The sequence below is a fragment of the Lontra canadensis genome, unplaced genomic scaffold (assembly GCF_010015895.1).
Source record: "Lontra canadensis isolate GAN:19392208 unplaced genomic scaffold, GSC_riverotter_1.0 scaffold16, whole genome shotgun sequence".
Classification (NCBI taxonomy): domain Eukaryota; kingdom Metazoa; phylum Chordata; class Mammalia; order Carnivora; family Mustelidae; genus Lontra; species Lontra canadensis.
The window spans coordinates 21,509,522-21,529,618 of record NW_022631010.1 but is presented as its reverse complement, the minus strand read 5'-3'; the positions used below and the strand labels follow the sequence as shown (position 1 = coordinate 21,529,618).

At 39.4% G+C, this 20,097-nt stretch overlaps 1 protein-coding gene across 4 annotated transcripts in view; it reads right to left on the bottom strand.

The window, feature by feature from the left end:
• The window catches only part of CFAP61 (cilia and flagella associated protein 61), a 275,799-nt gene that overhangs the window by 212,696 nt on the left and 43,006 nt on the right, over positions 1-20,097 (bottom strand). For all 4 annotated transcript variants that reach the window (XM_032859286.1, XM_032859289.1, XM_032859287.1 and 1 more), the window contains exon 8: positions 10,233-10,392. In XM_032859286.1, coding sequence (XP_032715177.1) covers positions 10,233-10,392 — 160 coding nt within the window. The remainder of the gene's footprint in view (positions 1-10,232; positions 10,393-20,097) is intronic.

Sequence of the window (20,097 nt, the reverse complement as noted above, 5' to 3'; positions counted from 1 at the left end):
ATTCATCTTCAAAAGTATTTAGGGCATCATATTAGAGGTAACTCAGAGGAACAGTTCCAAAATGAAAGATAACAGAGCAACTCAGTGTAGTTTGTCATTCTGGACTGGATCTTTCTGCCAAGAAGGATGACGTTACTGGGACAAATGCGGGAACTTGAGTAAGATTTGTGGACTGTGGATTAGTTGGGAGTAACATGTTCAAGTTAATTCTTTGATCTTGATGGATGTTTGGGGCTGTAAAGGAGACTGTCCCTCTGTAGGAAACACACACTGAAGTATTCACAAATGACTAAGCAGGATGTCAGCATCTTATTTTCAGATGGTTTAGAAGAAAAAAAGTATGGGCAACTTTTATGTAAATTTATTGTTTTCACATTTTAAAAAATGGAGGAAATAAAAGCATTGCCCTTGACTTATTTCTGTGACTCAGTTAATTTTGTCATTTTAATTCATTCTCTCCCAGGGCTCTTCATAGCATGTGTTTCTTAGGCAGTTTAATTCAGATTTCAATTCGTTTTGCATTGATTTTTTTCACATGAGATTATATCATTTCCCTTCACTCTTTGTAACCTTTTAAAAGGCTGCTGTACAGCCTTCCTGTGGCTACCTACAAGTTTAGCCATCCCTCTCCTGTGGGAGATTTGGGGTTTTACAAACTTATTTGCTTATTTATTTGGATATTTGTTTATCCATTTTTAGTATTCTGATTAAGCTTAGTAAATAGTCCTGAATGTGTATCTCTTTACAGGCTGAGGATTCTTTCCTCAGACTTGCTACAGCTGAAATCAAAGAACAGAAACCATTTTTTTTTTAAGATTTTATTTATTTATTTGACAGAGAGAGAGAGGGAGAGAGATCACAAGTAGGCAGAGAGGCAGGCAGAGAGAGAGGAGGAAGCAGGCTCCCCACTGAGCAGAGAGCCTGATGTGGGACTCGATCCCAGGACCCTGAGATCATGACCTGAGCTGAAGGCAGAGGCTTAACCCACTGAGCCACCCAGGTGCCCCCAGAAACCATTTCTACCCTGTATTCCAGAGTATTCTATCAGCCAAGCTTTCTATCTGTCAGAAATCTGAAGTGCTAGTTGACAAGCTCCTTGCCCTGGAGGAAGTATCTTAATTATAATACATACTTACAACTTAGTATGCAAAAAAGAGGGAGAAAAAGATCTCTGGTTTTTATGTGCATTTCAGTTTTAGGAAAGCTGAATATTTTCTCACGCCTATGATAAATTTTTTTTTCATAGTTTGCTTTGTGATTTGTTTATGTTTCTCTTTTCTCTCAACTATTTCAAGATTGAAATCAAAAGTCTTTTTCCACATGGAGTTAGACATATATAAATAGAAACTGAAAACCAAGTAAATATATAAATTATTTATAACTTAATAATTATATTAATTATATACAATATAGAATATTGTGTGTATGTGTATATATATATACACATACACACATATATATTTACACTCCTGCCTGGGGTGCCCCATCAGCAAATTGAAACTTATATAATCTTCTTGTCCCTAAAGTGTTCCACTTGACCAAAAAGAAAGTATATCCAGTCAGTCAATCCCCAAAAGCCAAACCAACTCTGGGTTTTCTTACCCCAAACAAGGCTGCGTGGTCCATCCCAGCCCATCAGATATATTTTGTTTTTCTTTTTCCTTGTTCTTTATTCTTTATTCTATAAAAGCTACTGTCCCATTTTATAGTTCTCCGAAAGAATATGATCCTCTTCATGAAGTGTTAAATAAACTTTTATTTAATAATTTTTAATAGTATGCATGTGTACATATATATGTCTGGCAAACATACATATGTATACATGTGTGTATATATATATATGTCTACGATGTGGGAAACAAAGGCGAAGAAAAAATTATTAAATTTCTTTACTACTTAGAGCCCACTGACAAGTCCTTTAAACAGGCAGAGGGACATTCCTCCAGCAACTCAATTGCCTCAGTGTTAATGCTTTGCTAAGGGCAAAGGCAATCTTAGCCTGAGCCCCTCTTCCCCCAGGATCCTGTAAGTCTACTTTAGCATATAAAAGTTCCTTTAGGAATTTCGTTTATCTCTAAGCCCCCCACAAGATACATGTTGGCAATCATCCCCCAAGCATATGGCCCACCGATATACATCTCATGATTAAGGTCTTAATGATTACGGTCTCATGATCAAGGTTTTATTAGACAGTAATAAATGACCTTTTCCCAACAATAACTAACTCCCCTCAAGGTCCTAAGACTTTGTTTTCCAAAATTCCTTAGGGCCTTTCACTATCCCTAAACCCCCTCCCAACTTGTGGGTATATAACCACCACCCCTCATGACCCCACTGCAGCTCTTTCTACCCACGGGTCCTGTCCTCGTGCTTTAATTAAACTACCTTTTTGCATCAAAGACGTCCCAAGAATTCTTTCTTGGCCGTAGGCTTCAAACCCTAAGGACTTTCCTACATCACATGTACATACACACTGGAGATAAACACACACACTCACAACTTATTCTAATAATTTTTAAATCTTCTTATATGAAGTGATGCTTTCCTAGAAAAATCTAATCTCCTAAAGCTGATTCAAAAATAAATAAATAGAAAATCTGAATATATTCATAACTTGGAGGGGGGAAGGGAACGTTGTCAAAAACAAACCTGAAGTCAGAGCCAGCTTCCAAGGTGACTGTCCCAGGTCTTCCACTGAGCTAGTTATGCTTGAAGACTGAAAACACCAAAAGCCAGAGCACTATGCAGTGGAGAAAGGGCTTGCAACCCAGTAGCAAGATAACTGGCTTCATGTTGGGCTTAGAATTCGTACATTTTCCTTTGTTTGTTGTCATCTGCAAAGACTGTGATGTTTAGTAATTGCTTCCTTAGCTGCTTTGCTTAGATTAAATTTGGTCCATGATACTTTCAGAGTTGTCAAAAACCCTGTGTAAACAGACACAGAGCTCACACTGACCCCGGTGCAAATGGGTGCAGCCCACCGGCAGCCGATGTAATCAAGGGGGAATGCAGAGTATTCACCACAAGCAATTGATTTTCAAGAGAAAAGTCAGCAGGATCAAACAGCCTGTTGGGATGAAAATCCCCCTGAATCACCCCTATCACCGTGTTTTCTAGCAACTAACTCCTGACTCCATATAGAGTAATAGCCAAATTACTATAATTATCCTGCAACACAAGTGGCATATCAACATTATTTTAAACGTGGATTTTTTGCATAATCTTTCATTATTATCATTCATCCTCCCCTTTGGAAATGGCAAACAACAACAAACTGTGATCTACCCCCCAAAGAAGAAAGGTCACCAAAGAGAACAAATGAAAGGGCTATTTACATGTGAATATACTAAGAGAGATGTGTTTTACAGGCAAATACACTCTCGAAATTCATTAAATGCCTTCTCCCCTGCATCATAAATATGGGCAAAACAGACATTACCTACTGAGAAAATAATCCCAGCACATAATGATCATAACGAACATAAATAAAGACACTTTTCTTTCAAAGACCTCGGGGCCCTATATAAAAATGTGTTTGTATTTCTACCATGGTGAAATGAATGGTAGCAAGCACACCAGTCATAACACAAGTCCTTCCTAGTGTTGAACAGTAGAATATGAATATGGTCCCCAGTCACCTTGCTCTCTGCAAGATAACATTCTTACCTGGGTGCCATCATTTGTTGCTGCTGTTTTTAAAAGCATTCGAAAGGACTCAGAAATCAGTACTTGAATTAAGATGGAAAAATCAGCAAGAGATTTTGTTAAATACAGCTGATCCTTGAACAGGAGTGTGAACTGTGTGGGTCCAGGTACACATGGATTTTTTAAATATGTATATAAATATGGTACAGTGCTGTAAATGTATTTTCTCTTCCTTACAATTTTAATAATACTTTCTTTTCTCTAGCTTACGTCACTGTACGAATATAGTAGATAATATATACAACATACAAAATATGTATTAATTGACTATTTATGTTATCTGGAAGACTTCTGGTCAACAGTAGTCTATTAGGAGCTAACTTTCTGGAGAGTCAAAAGTTTTCCCGGGGGTTGGGGGATTGGGGTGGGGAGAGGGCACACAGAGACCCTAACCACCATGTTATTGAAGGATCAACTGATATTAAAAGGCTCACCAAGACTTTTGAGGCAGTGTCCCTGACAACAAAACTGGGTTTCAAGTCTCATCATCTTCCTGGTAGGTTACCAGTCCAAAGGCTCCACCTTAAAAACCCCTGTAAGAGTTCATGCTGTCAACCCTGGAGATAATCACACAAGCTGGGCATAGGTCTGGTATTATACAATTGTTTTATCAACAATTTCTAGCAAAGCATCAGAACTCACACAGTTAATTCTAGAAAAGCAAAGTTGGCAAGAGTGGCTAAAGCTTTGAAAGAATGCAATTTTATTACCTTCATATACCAAAAACAAATTTAGTGGCTACAAAAAGACAACATTCAGATTGTGATAAATATGAGTTGGTGTCTCAGGCTTTGTATGAGCATCATATAGAGCGGACTTTCTTGCCATTATCTGCATAACTACCGTGACCTTGTAGTCTTGTCCACAGGGCTCCAGGATATGGTTAACACACGACCCTAAGTGTTATGGCTGAATCGTGTCCCCACAAAATTCATGTATTGAAGTCCTCACCCCCAGCACCTCAAAAAGTGACTATATTTGGAGATAGTATCTTTTCAAGATTTTATTTATTTATTTGACAAACAGAGATCACAAGTAGGCAGAGAGGCAGGCAGAGAGAGAGGGGGGAAGCAGGCTCCCCACTGAGCAGAGAGCCTAATGCGAGGCTCGATCCCAGGACCCTGAGATCATGACCTGTGTGGAAGGCTGAGGCTTAACCCACTGAGCCACCCAGGCACCCCAGGAGATAGTGTCTTTAAAAAGATAATTCAAGTAAAATGAGGTCATATGAGTGGGCCTCCTCCAATATTACTGGAGTCCTTATAAGAAGATTAGGATACAAACAGGGAAAAAGAGAAGACCATGTGAGAGACATGGGGAAAAGACACAGCATCGACAAGCCAAGAGGAGAGGCCTCAGGAGAAACTGATCTCGCCTACACCTTGATCTTGGACTTTAAGCCTCCAGAACTGTGAGAAAATTAATTTCTATTCTTTAAGCTGGTATTTTGTTAGGGCAGCCCCAGCAAATTAAGTGGGTCACTTAATAACTACAGAATGTACTGGGTGTTAAAATAGTGTTCTGAGAGACATAATACAAATATTTTGGTGAAATACTGCTATGCTGTAAACACAAGTTTTTCATCCATATTTGGTACCCATGTTAAGAAAGAAAGAAAGAAAGAAAGAAAGAAAGAAAGAAAGAAAGAAAGAAAGAAAGAAAGAAAGAGAAACAGAAGGCAACCCAGGCATATAAAATGGAACCTTAGGAAGAAAAGCTAAAAGGCCTTTTGAGACACAATAAGATTTGATTTAGCTATTGTTTTTTAACTCTGGCACTGGAAACTGGTTTCAGATGTTTCTTCCTCCTACAGAGAGAATTGGAGGTAAGAAGAAAATGGAAGTCCAAAGAAATTGAAATAAGACATAAAGAAACATGTCCTGATGAAAAGTAATTTTTTTAATTTAGATTTTAATTTAATTTAAATTTAATTTTAAAATTTAAAAGGCAACACTGCTATGTTTTATATGGATACATTAAGAAAATCACATTTGAAGGGCCTTTTAAATATACAGTAAGGAACACTTGTTCTGAGTGATTTGGTTACAAAGAGCTACACTGATTCTTCTTTTGAAAGCCCACAACTCTGCTATATAGAACCAAGTTTCTCCCTGCCAAGGGCACATCAGTACCACAGATTCTGCAGAGTGGACCCTGCGTACATAGTGACATTCACAGATCTGAGCCTGAGACTTCTGCTCCCCAGGTCACACCAGCCGGCATGACAAACAAAAGTTGCTCTTGGCTTTTTTTTTTTTTTTAACCAGTAAATGTGGCAATGCCAATACAGCTGCAGAAATGCAGGCTGTGCCCTATTTTGCCTTATGCACTACCAAGAAATTTGCCAGCTCAATTCTGATTCCAAAGTCTTTACTGTGATGATGCAGCAGTTAAAGACACAGCGTGATTTTCAAACATTGGGCAGGGCCAGCAGTGGGGCCACCTGGAAAAATAATACCGTTTTGAGCCATTTTATTGTTATTGGAAGAAAATACACATAAACTACCAGGCATATACAATATCCTAAGGTATGTTTACTGAGTTTTCACAGTCTTAGCATCTTAGGGGATCTTAAATATCATTTAGTACAATCTCCCACACAACAAGAAAATCTTTCCTAAGCATCTATGACTCTTTCTTAATGAATTCTTCCAAAATTGGGAGAAACTGCTACTTCTAAACTAGGCTTTTCACTACACACAAAAAAATAAGTAAATAAACTTTTACTAGAGTTTCTTTATATTGGGACAAAATCTGCCACCTCAGACTTTGTTTCTGTTGGTCCCAATTTAGTCCCAAGGTTTAGTAGATAAAAACTAAAGTTTATGAGTGTGTGCAAAAGGTTATATATGCAAAATGAGTGGCTGAAAAATGGAAGTAAAATGCAAATTGAAGGTGCGTGGTTAAACTTTTCAAATCCAATGAAAACTTGTGATATGGCTGAAATAACAAATAGCTAGTAGGCTGATTAGAATGTGGGTAAGTAGCTAAAGAGGGAGGGCCACTATATTGGCTTAAGAGTGTTGAGCCTTGACATTAATCTGCTCAGAAGGGTTGAGATTGGTGTGATATTGCAAGTTTCACAGCTGGTGGGGAAAGTGTAGACCTTGAGCCAAGGATCTGAGAACAAGTGGTTTATTTGGGAGGTGATTCCAGGAAGCATCAGTAGGGGGGTGAGGAAGAGAGAAAGGGGAGAAAAGGCAGCTAGTAAGTAATGTGTCATTACACAGATTACCACTGGAATAGCTGGAACCCAACCCCATAGAGGGAAGAAGGAACTCTGGGAGACAGTACAAAACTAATGTCACAGAGTTATCCCACCTAAGAAGTGAGGGAGCTGGGGTATTTATACCTGGACTCCTAACAGGTGTGTAAAAATAAATGTTGTCGCAGCTGATGGGAAAAGACTAGACAGGCAGTGTCTAGTCTTGAGTAGACCTTGAGTCAAGGACTCCAGTACAACCATTTATTTGGGAGTTGATTGAGAAAGAGGCATAGGGGGACAAGGACATAAGTCAGGGAAGCAGTGCTGGTCATGGAGTGTTAATTTCCTGGCCCTTCCAGCCTTCCTCTTGCATGGGGCAGAGAGGCCTTCCACAGTTCTGGCAAATCCCACAGACACAGAGGTGAAGATTCCAGCACATGGAAGTTGTCCAGAGGGTGTGCATGCACGCGCGTGCGCACACACACGCACACGTACACAAAAGCTTGAAGGAAATGGGTGGGCCACTGAGAACTCCTTAAAGTGCTAACTCATTACACAACTTATTGACGTGAAGAAAGCTCATCAAGTATCCGATATAGGAGACACACCATTGGAGTTTACAAAGCCATCCAAGATAAAAAGTCACCTTGCCAAGCAGAGAGGGCTGGGGCTGGGCTCCAGATCTGTCCACCCCTGATGAGCTTGAAAACCTTGCGTGAGCTTGGATGGGTATAAAAGAGAAACAATGTCACCTGTCCTAGACTCCTGTATCAAGTTATGATGACAAAATGAGATAACATATACAACAATCCTTTGAAAGTAGAAAGTGCTAAACAAAATAAAAGGTATAAAGCACAATGACGTATGCTCATTTGAAACAAGAATTTTAGTTCATATTTTAGAGAAATTATATGTTTTTTAACTTGAGACTTTCATCAGAAAAACAATGAACAGTAGATAATAGTACATTTAGAATTTTCTCTGGAGTCTCATTCTTTGTTGTTGTTGAAGGAAGATGGCAGCAAAATGTGTTGATGACTCTTTTCTTAGATATAATAAGCTGTTGATGATTTGTGAATCCATCCCTGAGTTATTTGGAAGCCTATAATAGTGCTCCCTGATGACAATTTCATAATCATCTTTGTATCAGTGAACATAAAGCTGGATTTTCAAAAATAAACAAGGCACAGAAGATAACCAGAGCTTTCCTATTTCCTTTACTTCCCATTTTGTCCTAGAAAAGGAATTTTAAGTAAAAATATTAAAGATGGTAGAGAGAGGTAGGACTTCCTTCAGCTCCCATATCTGGGCTATAAAGTGTGTGTTTTAAAATCCAGGGTTCAGCCTCAATTTTGAACTTTGTTTCTCCATTATAGTTTCTAAGATTGGAATTTTCCATTCGTTCTATGTATGGAACATAGTAGTCTCAAGGTTACTCAGAAACACACTGGAAAGAACTTTAACTTTTCAACTTGCTTTTTTATAACCATAGTCACAGGCAGAGATACAAACAAATTTTTTGAGGCCTTACCCTGTCTTGGCACTGAGCTGAGCACATCATGTAGATTCTAACAGTTAGTCTTCCCAACAACTTTTTGGGTTAGATGCTATTTTCATCTCCATTTTATGCATGAAAAAATTGAGCCATAAAACCTATAGAATGCTGCCTTCAAGAAGAATCTATGCACTCGAAAGTGACAAAGATAACTTATGGTTCAGGATTGTGTCATACTGAAAGGCTCTTTTTTTTTTTTTAAGATTTTTTAAAAATTTATTTATTTGTTAGAGAGAGGGGGAGAGAGAGAGCACGAGCACAGGCAGGAAGAGTGGTAGGCAGAGGGAGAAGCAGGCTCCCTGCCAAGCAAGGAGCCCTATGTGGGACTCCATCCCATGACCTGAGCCGAAGGCAGCCGCTTAACCAACTGAGCCACCCAGGCATCCCTGAAAGGTTCTTTAGAACACTCCAGTATCTCTTCACTGAGACGCATGGCAAGCCAGCTTTCACTCTTACAAAATAATGACTTCAAACCTTTCTTTTAGCAAGACTGTGGTCATCAGTACAGAAAGGAAAGACCTCTCCATCTGTGGCTCTGTAAGTTCTCTGTAAAAAGTGTGAACATTCAGATGTGTACATCTATGCACGTGGTTTCGCACTGAGGGGATAAGATAAGCCAGATAGACACCTGCCATTGCTTATACTGACAAGTGCTTTGCCAGCGCCTAGTGTGTTCCTCTTCCTATTTTTGAACAATCTTGACATCATCCTTCAGACATGAGAAAGCAGAGCAATTCCAAATGCCCTGATTTTAACCTTAGAAAGCTCAAACAGGTATAAGGCCAATTGCAAACAAGTAACTATCACTAACAATGATGGTCAACATTTAATGAGCACTAAGTCTGCTCAAGACACAGAGTAAAGGGATGCCTGGTTGGCTCAGTTGGTTAAGCGATGCCTTTAGCTCTGGTCATGATCCCATGGTCCTGGGACTGAGCCCTGCATCCATTGGCTCCCTGCTCAGCAGCGAGCCTGCTTCTCCTTCTCCCTCTGCCCTTCCCCCTTGCTCATGCTCTCTCTCTCTCAAAATAAAGTCTTAAAAAAAAAAAAAAAAGACACAGAGTAAAGCCCTTGACATGAGTAATCTCAGTGAAACTTCACAACTCCCTTATGTGGGAGGTATTATTATTATTCCTATTTTACAAAGAGAGAAACCCAGGTTTAGAGAAGTGAATTAACATATCCCAGGTTTAAGATGGAAACACTTTACCTGGAAAGATATCCATAGTGTAGGAAGATCTCATCAAAATACCAAAGTCTGAGATTACCTAATTTTTTTTTATTATTTCATGTGGTTAGAAATAATTTAAAGCAAGTTTAATATGACTATACTTGCAGTAGACTTGTACTATATAATTTGTCAAAGACACAAACACAAAAGCATTAATTGGTGGGATTGAAACTTAAAACCATACCAAACTTCTCAAGTTATTGACTTGAAAAAAACACATTCTATTTTGATGTGTGTGTGTGTAAAAATGCCAAAATACTATCGATTATTCACAATGACTGTTCTGAGGCAGGAATTCCGAATTTAGGGAACCTTAAGCTGTAGAGCCATCATCTTAGTTTACACCTGTGTGCTTTTGGCCCTCTGTGCTCACAGATGGGTGCACCTGATATGATTAACTATGGAAACTATACCTTCAAGGGAATTGGAGAAGGAGACATAAAATAAGCCATCTAGTTCCCCCACTCCTCAAAACGCAGAATGGTGTAGAAGGCATGGATGTAACTGCTGATGTGTTCCTGTGATAGCCACTGTACCTTGATTTCCTTTATCTCTCTGCTCTTCCGGTGGCTGCAGAACATCATCGGGGTGTGGGGTACAGAGTCCGTGGAAGGGTCCCAGGTCAAAGCATTCATGCAGGAGTTGCATGTTCACTCTTGAGCACACACTCATGAACCCAACAGCTACACCTTCCACCTGAAACACCCAAAACATCTCATTACTCTATCAGCCTCCAAATGAATTCTCATCATGACATTTGCAGGAGCCTACAGCATGTAGGCGGTTGGTAGCTTGGCAGGTACCTTGAGATATTTAAGGTAGAAGTTCTACTGTCCAGCACTATGCATAGCACATACAACGTGCTCCAAAAAATGTCCAGTCAATGACCTCTGTGAACAATCCTAGAAGTGGATACGTAACTTGGGGAAGTTGCTAGAGTTCTGGAGGGAAAGAACATGTGCCCTCTTTGCCCAGACCTGCCCCATATCCTTTTGATTATCCCACGGTGAGCCCATCCTTCCTGTCCACTTTCTTCCCCTCTAGCATGCACAGTCTTGGTAAGACCAGCCATCATTCCATCCGATTGACCCTGGATTCAGAGATGTTCATGGTCATCTACTCCTTCAGAATGGAACTTTGATTTTTTGAACTCATTCATTTATTTGATTGGATGGTCTTATGGGGAAAAGATGTGAGCAAAGAGGTTTGGTGGGGATGTTTGAGCGAAGTAAACCCGCAACACTGGTTCCCCATGTGGGTATGATTTACAAATACATCACCTCTTAGCATCCGAAGAGATACCTGGCTCTGAACCTCTTACAACAGTCCCATGATTTTAGGCCTCTGATGAAGGATACACAGAGAGGAAGATACGTGGGACAGAGTGATACAATAAGAAATACATGTTTGGTCTTCATCCCTGGTTTCTGGCACAAAGCCCCTAAAACACTTGTAATTTCCTGAGAGGAACATCTTTTGTTTTTCCTAATAAGCTCCTTTTGGTAATACCTATGTTTATGCTAATGAGGTGACTCCTGGAGAATGGGAGCTGATTGTCAGGGAAACCAAACGCGTGATTAATTAGAGGGTTGGATCTTTCAGCACCTCCCCCTGACCTCTGGAGGGGGGGAGGGGTTTGAGATTGACTTCAGTCACCAATGGCCAATGATACAATGAATCATTAATGGAACCACCATAAAAACCCCTCAACAAGAGAAATCAGGAGTTTCTGGGTTGGTGAACACATGGCGATGCTGGGACGAAACATGCCCAGAGACGACATGGAAGTTCAGGGCCGTTTCCCCTGTACCTTGCTGTATGCATCCCTTCCACGTAGCTGTTCCTGAGTTGTATTCTTTATAATAAACCAGCAACAATAAGTCAAGTGCTTGCCTGAGCTCTGTGAACCATTCTAACAAAGTATCGACCCCAAAGGAGGGCTGTGGGAACCTCTGATTCATAGCCATTCAATTAGGAGTACAGGTGACCACCCGAGACTTATGACTGGCACCTGAAGTGGGGGCAGTCTTGGGGGGCCTGAGCCCTTACCCTGAGAGGTCCACACTACCACCAGGGAGCGACAGCACTGAATTGCAGGACACCCAGTTGGTTTCTAGGGAGCTGAAAACTTGGTTGGTGTAAGCAAAACCCTACACATTCTGAAGTGTCAGAAGTTGAGAAAACAAGTTATCTTGTAACAAGTAATTAGCAGATCTACAACTATTATTGGTAGTGGTACAAAGCAACGAAATTTAACTCTATCATAGACCACAATGACAGATATCTGTGACTGAAATTCTTTATGATGTCCCTTCAATAATTCGGTATGTCATTCTTCCCTGCAAGGAAAGCATTTAAAATTTTAAAAGAGAGCAACAAAGAATGCCTAGTTCTTTAGTTAACTAATCTCCCTGTAGTAATTATTGTGCAATATACATACTTTTATATATAGAACATAACATACATATGTATATGCATATCATCCATATATATATATATATACATATATATATATATCAAGTTGCTATGTTGTAAACCTTAAATTTATGCAATGTTATACAATTATATTTCACTAAAATTAGAAGACAGCAAACTAAATTGAGCATAAATAACTCCTCCTGTGAATTATAACATGGGTTTTAAGCAAATTCTGGTTGATTGATTTGACTGACAGCTCCTGTTAGAAACCAGCATTACTAGGTTCTACTCTTCAAGTATTCAGGTTGCATTTCTTGAGATGACCATTCTGTACAGGAAGCAGAAGAACTCATCATAGGCATTCTCTAACCCCAAGAGTGCAGCATCATCTCATAAATGTCAATCAGAGGAAACAGTTAATATTTTAACCTACTGAAAGCACAAAATTAAGCTACAACAATACTCAGTTTTTTACATGACACATAGAAAAATTAGGCATTAAAGTATTTGTTCTCAAATGTGTCTTGTAGCTGAAAGTCATTTGTTTTCAAACATAGTTTTGAAAAATAGCTGTGAGACTCCCTTTGTTTTCTCCCTAATACTGGAATACAAGAGGAATTCTTAAAAATTTATTTTTCCATGCATACCCTTATCTTTACAGCCCCCTGCTCCCACCCCACAATGACACTGGCTGTACAAGGCAGGATTTACACAGCTGTTTTATAAAGCCATTGACACTTTAATAAAAGTCCAAAACAAACATTTTAATTTTTTTCCCAAATAACAAGTGATTGTTTGTCTTGTTTGCACTCATGAACAAAGGCTTCGTAGCCACAGTTGTCTGGCTTCTCTGTAATTTTAGGCCCAAGACTCAGCAGACGCTGATTAACCAATCCATCTACCATATGTGCAGAAAGAGACGGCCAGCCTCACTCTCGGCAGGGAAAATTGGCAACCATCTTGGTTCACATGGAGATGTCCTTCTAATCTACAGCCACGCTGGCGCAACGAAACTTTGATGGCCCGAAATACCTTTTGCTGGCTTCACGGCAAGCTGCATGCGCATGGTAAGAATGTATTATTTATAAGACCGCTGTTAGTAATGAGCTATTACACTAATGGCTCATTGTGTTTGGAATTTGGTTTCAAATGGCATGGATCACACATTCTGATGAAAATGAGAAAAAACACGTTTTGCCATTGGGAACAAAGATGCAACGTTCTCCAGTTCTACAACCTGTTATATTCCCATCATTCATCCTGGGTTGTGACGATTCACAAAAGTTCACAATTATGAACTGCAACAGAGCAAGGACATATTGTGGAAATGTCTGCTTTTTCCTCTGAGTTTCTTTCAAATAACTATTCAGAGTTGAGAACCACCATTCTGAAATATGAATTTGTGGGAGTATTCAAATCATCTTTGGGTATGTGTGTGTTTTCTGGAAAAACAGAGTCGGCAAACTTTCTTTACTTGAATAATCAAAAGGCATTGATTGTTGACCGTTGTCTGACAGAGCTAACTATCCACCACAAAGGTGTCTTCTGTTCTCTTATACTAAGAGCAAAACTGAAAGTTTTGCTTTTTGTTTTTGTTTTTCCTGTGAGGATATATATTAGGATACATTAAGCTCTGGCTGCTAGAAATCCCTACATGCGTGGCCTTGTCTTCACACACAGGTCCATCGAGAGACATGTGTGCTCTGTATCATTTGCGCTTCCTTCTAAAAAGCCCTATAGACACTCACCCCTTTTGGCTGACCATACTCCACAATGAGGGGGCCTTTATTGTGACCACTGCCAGCTTTGATCCCCTCTGCCTCATGCCAATGGCAGGGCTGAGTTGGCAGGCTCTGCCCACCCGCAGGTCAGTGTGTCTATTCGGACCACTGCTGCCCATGCTGTGGATGATGCCAGAGCAGACGCTCTGCCCATCTGTCTCTAGGAGCCACCCTTGGCCTCCAACCACCCTTCCCCAAAATCTCAGTTTGGAGTAAACACCAGATGTCAAGGTAAGCCAGGATAAAGTTATGAGAAGTCATTTCGGCAGCACAGTGATAACTCAAAACTCCTCCCAAGTAGCTATCAAGCCAAAGAAAGTCTGCACAGTTAAAAACCTTTAAGTAGTCAAGAGTTTCCTACTTGGCACAGGCATAGGTCCCAGGCATTTTATGTGGATGGCCTGTAACTACCAGGGGCCAGTGTGGGAAGAGACAGATTTGATGCACTCTGTTCTGTGATCTCTGGTCAGCGTCAGTCACCTGTAAGCACGGTGTGCTGCCCGTAAATGCTTCATCAGCAACTGCGGGGAAAGACCTAATTTAGTAATTTGCCAATCTCTGTGGTGTAAATATTCCCACTGTGGCCAATTTTAAGCTACCAATGTGATGTTACTGAACAGGGAGTTGGGAAGGGATGCCCAGTAGCCACTATTATATAGTAGACAATAGAAATAAATAATCTCAAGGGCAAAGATAATAATAAAATAATTAGGAAGTGATGAATGTTGAATATTAACTTTGTTTTTTAGTATGACTGTACTGCAAGTTTATATAATTTAATTTTTAATCCAAGGCTGTGTTTAACAACCAGCTTGCAAAGTTCCTGAGGATTGAACATTCTGTGAGGCAGAATGAACTAGTTCCTGCACATCACTGCTTACAGGGCTAGCCAAAGCAAGTCCAGTGATTGGGAGAAGGGTTCAGGAGGCAGGTGGAAGGGGAGTGATAGCACTGATCTTGTATTCATAAAGGCTTAAGACACCAGATCCAAAAAAATAACCAAAAAAACAAAAACGACACCAGATATAGTTCAGTAGAAACTGGAGATGTGCTCCCACGTCCTGGACTGGCTTCCTTCCTGTTAAGGGGGTCCCCCTTCTGCCCTTCCATTTAAAGATCAAGGTCCAGGGTCCATGGTCGCTTCTGCACAGAATGGGAAGAGTCTGATGTCCGAGGTAACACGGCCTCTCAGAAACTGGGCCGGACTCCATTCACCTCTTTAGAGACACCAAAGGATCCTTGCAGGGTTGGGACCACAATTTTTAGCCTGCAACTTTCTTCTGATGTTACATACACTGAAAATGTGTAACATGTGACTGGAAAGGAAAATATGAGGAGGTCGTCACTGCAGCTGCTTTTCATAACACTAACACAAGTGATTTGGGTTGAAACGGGCACCTTAAAATGAAAGTATTAAAAGTGTTCTCCAGAGTGACATCAGCGTCATGGTGGCATAAAGATGTCCATCGTTGTTGCCCCCAAGCTCAACAGTAAATATCTGGCATCCAGCCATGAACAAAAGAGCCTCTGAAGGAGCTGTGGCTTGCAGCACCAGACACCAAGGGACCTGGAACAGTTTTGACCACTGTGCATGAGGAAATAGGCAGACACACCTTGATCTTGACTATGAACTGGCTGTAGCCTGTCTTGGCCATGGTCCAGAAGCCCTTGGAGAATATAGACTTAGATAGTCATTTGCAGAGGAAAGAGTCTTTGTAAAAAGTATAGTTTCCAGAGAAGTTCCAGGACTCCACCGGAGCAAAAATTATGAGCTTGGATTCACTGCAATGAATAAGAGGAACAGTCTGGCTTTACCCATCTCACACATCCCCAGTGAGGCATAGCTTAGGGGCAAGAAAGATCTTCCTTGGCCCATGATTTATCCAATGGGAAAAAGGGAGAGTGTGTGAGTGTGAGAGAGCACCTAGCTTCCCCAGCTGTGTGGGATTCTTCCAAAGAGGTCCATTTCTCTTTTACTTCAACAAGTACTTAATTGGGAGCTCTATGACAAGGGGCACAGAAAGAGGCTAGGGAGAGCAGCAAATAGTACTCTTGGAGGGCAATAAAGGGACCTGTTCCTAACTGCATTGTGGATTGCATCAGAAGCCTGCCCACAAATGGCTAGGAATATCTTGCCCATGAAACCCCTCAACTGGCCCACAAGAACTCCCAGCAACCTGTGTGCCTTACCCACACATCATCCCAGCCTATGGCCAGCTCCTATGCACACTCCCAACAGCACCCCAAGCAGGCTTTAGCAGATGGTTAGTGAGGACTGCAGAAAATCAGTCTGTGACCAGAGAGAGAATACAAACTTGAGCAGCTACCTCTGGGGAAATAAAAGAGGCTGTCAGCACTTGGCCTGGTGTTTTTGTAAGAGCCAGAGAATGCATATGAGCTTAAGAAGTCTGCCACAAGAGGAAGCAAGAAAAGTGGAGCCAATTTATCCATGGAATGTCTGAAAACTCTTCAGGATCTCTAGCAGGGCTGACAAAGATATGTCTCCTCTGAGTAAAGGCTGGAGGAAATAACTGCTACTTCAAATGTGAAGACAGTAATGAAAAACTCCAAGAAACATGAGAAAATCAAGAAAATGATATCACCAAAAGAACACCATAATTTCCTGGTAACCAAACCCAAAGACATTGAGTTACCAGATAAAGAATTACCAGATAAAAAATTCAAGATGGCAGGGGCATCTGCTCAGTCAGTTAAGTGACTGACTCTTGACTTTGGCTCAGGTCATGATCTCAGGGTTGTGAGATCAAGCCCCATGTTGGGCTCCATGCTAGGCATGGGGCCTGCTTGGGATTCTCTCTCTCTCTCTGCCCCTCCCCCACCACTCATGTTCTCTCTATCTCTCTCAGGAAAAAAGAAAGAAAAGAAAAGAAAAGAAAAGAAAAGAAAGGAAAGGAAAGGAAAAGAAAAGAAAAGAAAAAGAAGAAAAGAAAAGAAAGGAAAACAAAGACCCCACTATTTGCTGCCTAAAAGAGACTCACTTTAGCTTTAAGGAAACACATAGGCTCAAAGTGAAGAGAAGGAAAAAGATATTCCATGCAAGTGGAAGCCAAAAAAGACTTTAAGCCAAAAATAGAAACAAGAGACAAAGAAGGTCATTATATTAATGATAAATGGGTCAATTTGTCAAGAAGATATAACAATCATAAATATATATAAACTCAATCTCAGACCACCTAAATATAATAAGCAAATATTAAAAGATATGAAGGGAGAAACAGATAATGCAATAATAGTAAGGGACTTCAACCCACTTTCAACAATGGATAGAACATCCAAAGCAGAAAATCTACAAGGAAATCTTGGGCTTGAACAGTATTTTAGACCAATGGACCTAACAGACACACATAGAACATGCCATCCAATGGCAGCAGACTATACATTCTTCTCCAGCATACACAGAACTCTCTCCAGGATAGATCATACATTAGGCCACAAAACAAGTCTTAGCAAATTTAAGAAGACTGAAATCATACCAAGTATCTTTTATATGTTCTAAAACAAAAAATCAGTAACAGTAGGGAACCTGGACAATTCACAAATATGTGGAAAGTAAAAAGAAAAAAAAAAAAGTTCCAAAGAAGAAATTTTAAAAAATCTTCAAACAAACAGAAATGGAAAGACAAAATACCAAAACCTATGGGATGTTGAAAATGCAGTTCTACAACTGAACATATGGGACAGGGGAAAAAAAGGAGAGAAGGAAACAAACCATATGAGACTCTTAATGATAGAGAACAAACTGAGGGTTGATGGAGGGATGTGGGTGGGGAATGGGTTAGATGGGTGATGGGTATTAAGAAGGGCATTTGTTGTGATGAGCACTGGGTGTTGTATATAAGTGAGGAATCACTGAATTCTATTCCAGAAACCAATATTGCATTTTTGTTAGCTAAAATTAAAATTAAAAAGAAAAAGAAAAAGCAGTTCTAGGAAGTAAATGTATAGCAATAAATGCCTACATCAAGAAAAAAAAATCTAAAATAAATCTACAACTAAATTTACATTTCAAGGAACTTGGAAAATGAGATGAAATTAAGCCCAAAGTTAGCAGAAGGTTGGAAATACAAAGATTGGAGCAGAAATAAATGAAATAGAAAAACAGTACAAAATTTCAATGAAACTAAGAGTGGATTTTTATACAGATAAACAAAATTGACGAACCTTTACCTAGACTAAGAAAAAAGAGAGAAGATTCAAAATCAGAAATGAAAGAGAAGACACTGCAACTGGTAATACAGAAATATAAAGGATCATAAGAGACTACTATGAACAAATGTATGACAACAAATTGAACAACCTAAAATAAATGGATCAATTACTAGAAAAATACAACCTACCTAGACAGAAACATGAAGAAATAGAGAATATGAACAGATGAATAATAAGTAAAGAGATTGAATCAGCAATCAAAAACCTCCTGCCAAAGAAAAGCCCCAGACCAGATGGTTTCACTGGTAATTCTACCAAATATTTAAAGAAGAATTGACACCAATACTTCTCAAACTTTCCTAAAAAATTGAATATTTTATGAGGCCAGCATTACTCTCATACCAAAGCCAGATAAGGATATTACAAGAAAACTATAGACCAATATCCTGGACAAATACAGACACAAAATTCTCAATAAAATACTAGCAAAGTGAATTCAACAGCATATTAATAGGATCATACACCATGATCAAGAAGGATTTATCACTGTGATGCAAGGATGGTTCAATATACACAAATCAATAAAAATGATACATTAATAAAAAAAATAAAAATCATATCATCATCTCAAAAGATGCAGAGAAAGCATTTGACAATGTCACATCCCTTCATGAGAAGAATGCTCAATAAATACAGTAGAAAAATATTTTACTTGAATAAGGGCATTTATGACAAGCCCATAGCACATCATACTCAACAGTGAATGGTTGAAAGATTTCCTTCTAAGATCAGCAAAAGGACAAGGGTGCCTACTCTCACCCCTCCTATTCAACATAGGACTGTAAGTCTTAGCCAGAGAAATCAGTCAAGAAAAAGAAAAAAAATCTTCAGAAAGGAAGCAGTAAAGTAGTAGTAAGTAAAGTAGTAGAACTGTCTTTGTTTGGAAAATGATATATGATCTTATATATAGAAAATCTTAAGAACTCCACAAAAAAACTGATAGAACTGATAAATGAATTCAGTAAAGTGGCACAATATGAAACCAATGCACAGAAATCAATTGCATTTCTATACATTAACAATGAAATACCTGAAAAAGAAATAAAGAAAACAATCCTATTCACGATAGTATCAAAAACAATTAGATTAGAAGAATTAACATTGTTAAAATGTTCATATTACCTAAGCCATCTCTAGATTCACTACAATCCCTATCAAAATGCCACTGGCATTTTTCACAGAAATAGAACAAACTATCCTAAAATTTGTATAGAACCCTAGAAGACACCAAAAGAACAAAACTGGAGGGACACCTGGGTGGCTCAGTCAGTTAAGTGACCAACCCTTGATTTTGTCCCAAGTCTTGAGCTCCAGGTCATGAGATCCAGGCCCCATGTTGTCTCCACACGTAGTACTGAGTCTGCTTCAGATTCTCTCTCCCACTCCATGCTCTTTCCACCTGCTTGTGCTCTCTGTCTCTCTCAAATAAATAAATAAATAAATAGATCTTCAAAAATTAAAATAAATAAATCTTAAAAAAAAAAGCTGGAGGCATCACACTTAATGATTTCAAATCATATTACAAGGCTATAATAATTAAAACAGTACAGTACTAAGATAAAAGCAGACACAGAAACCAGTGGAACAGAATAGGGAGCCCAGAAATAAACACCCATATATAAGCAACTAATATTTAACAAGGAAGCCAAGAATACTCAATGGGGAAATGACCCTCTCTTCAATAAACAGTATTGGGAAAATATCCATATGCAGAAGACTGAAATTGGACTCCATCTCACACCACTCACAAAAATTAACTCAAAATGGATTAAAGACTTAAACATAAGACCTGAAACTGTATGATTCCTGGAAGATGTAGGGAAGAAGCTCCTTGACATTGTTCTTGGCAACAATTTTTTTGATCTGACACCAAAACTACACGAAGCAACAAAAGCAAAAATTAGTAAGATGACACCAAACTAAAAAGTTTCTGCACAGCAAAAGGAAAAATCAACACAATGAAAAGGCAATC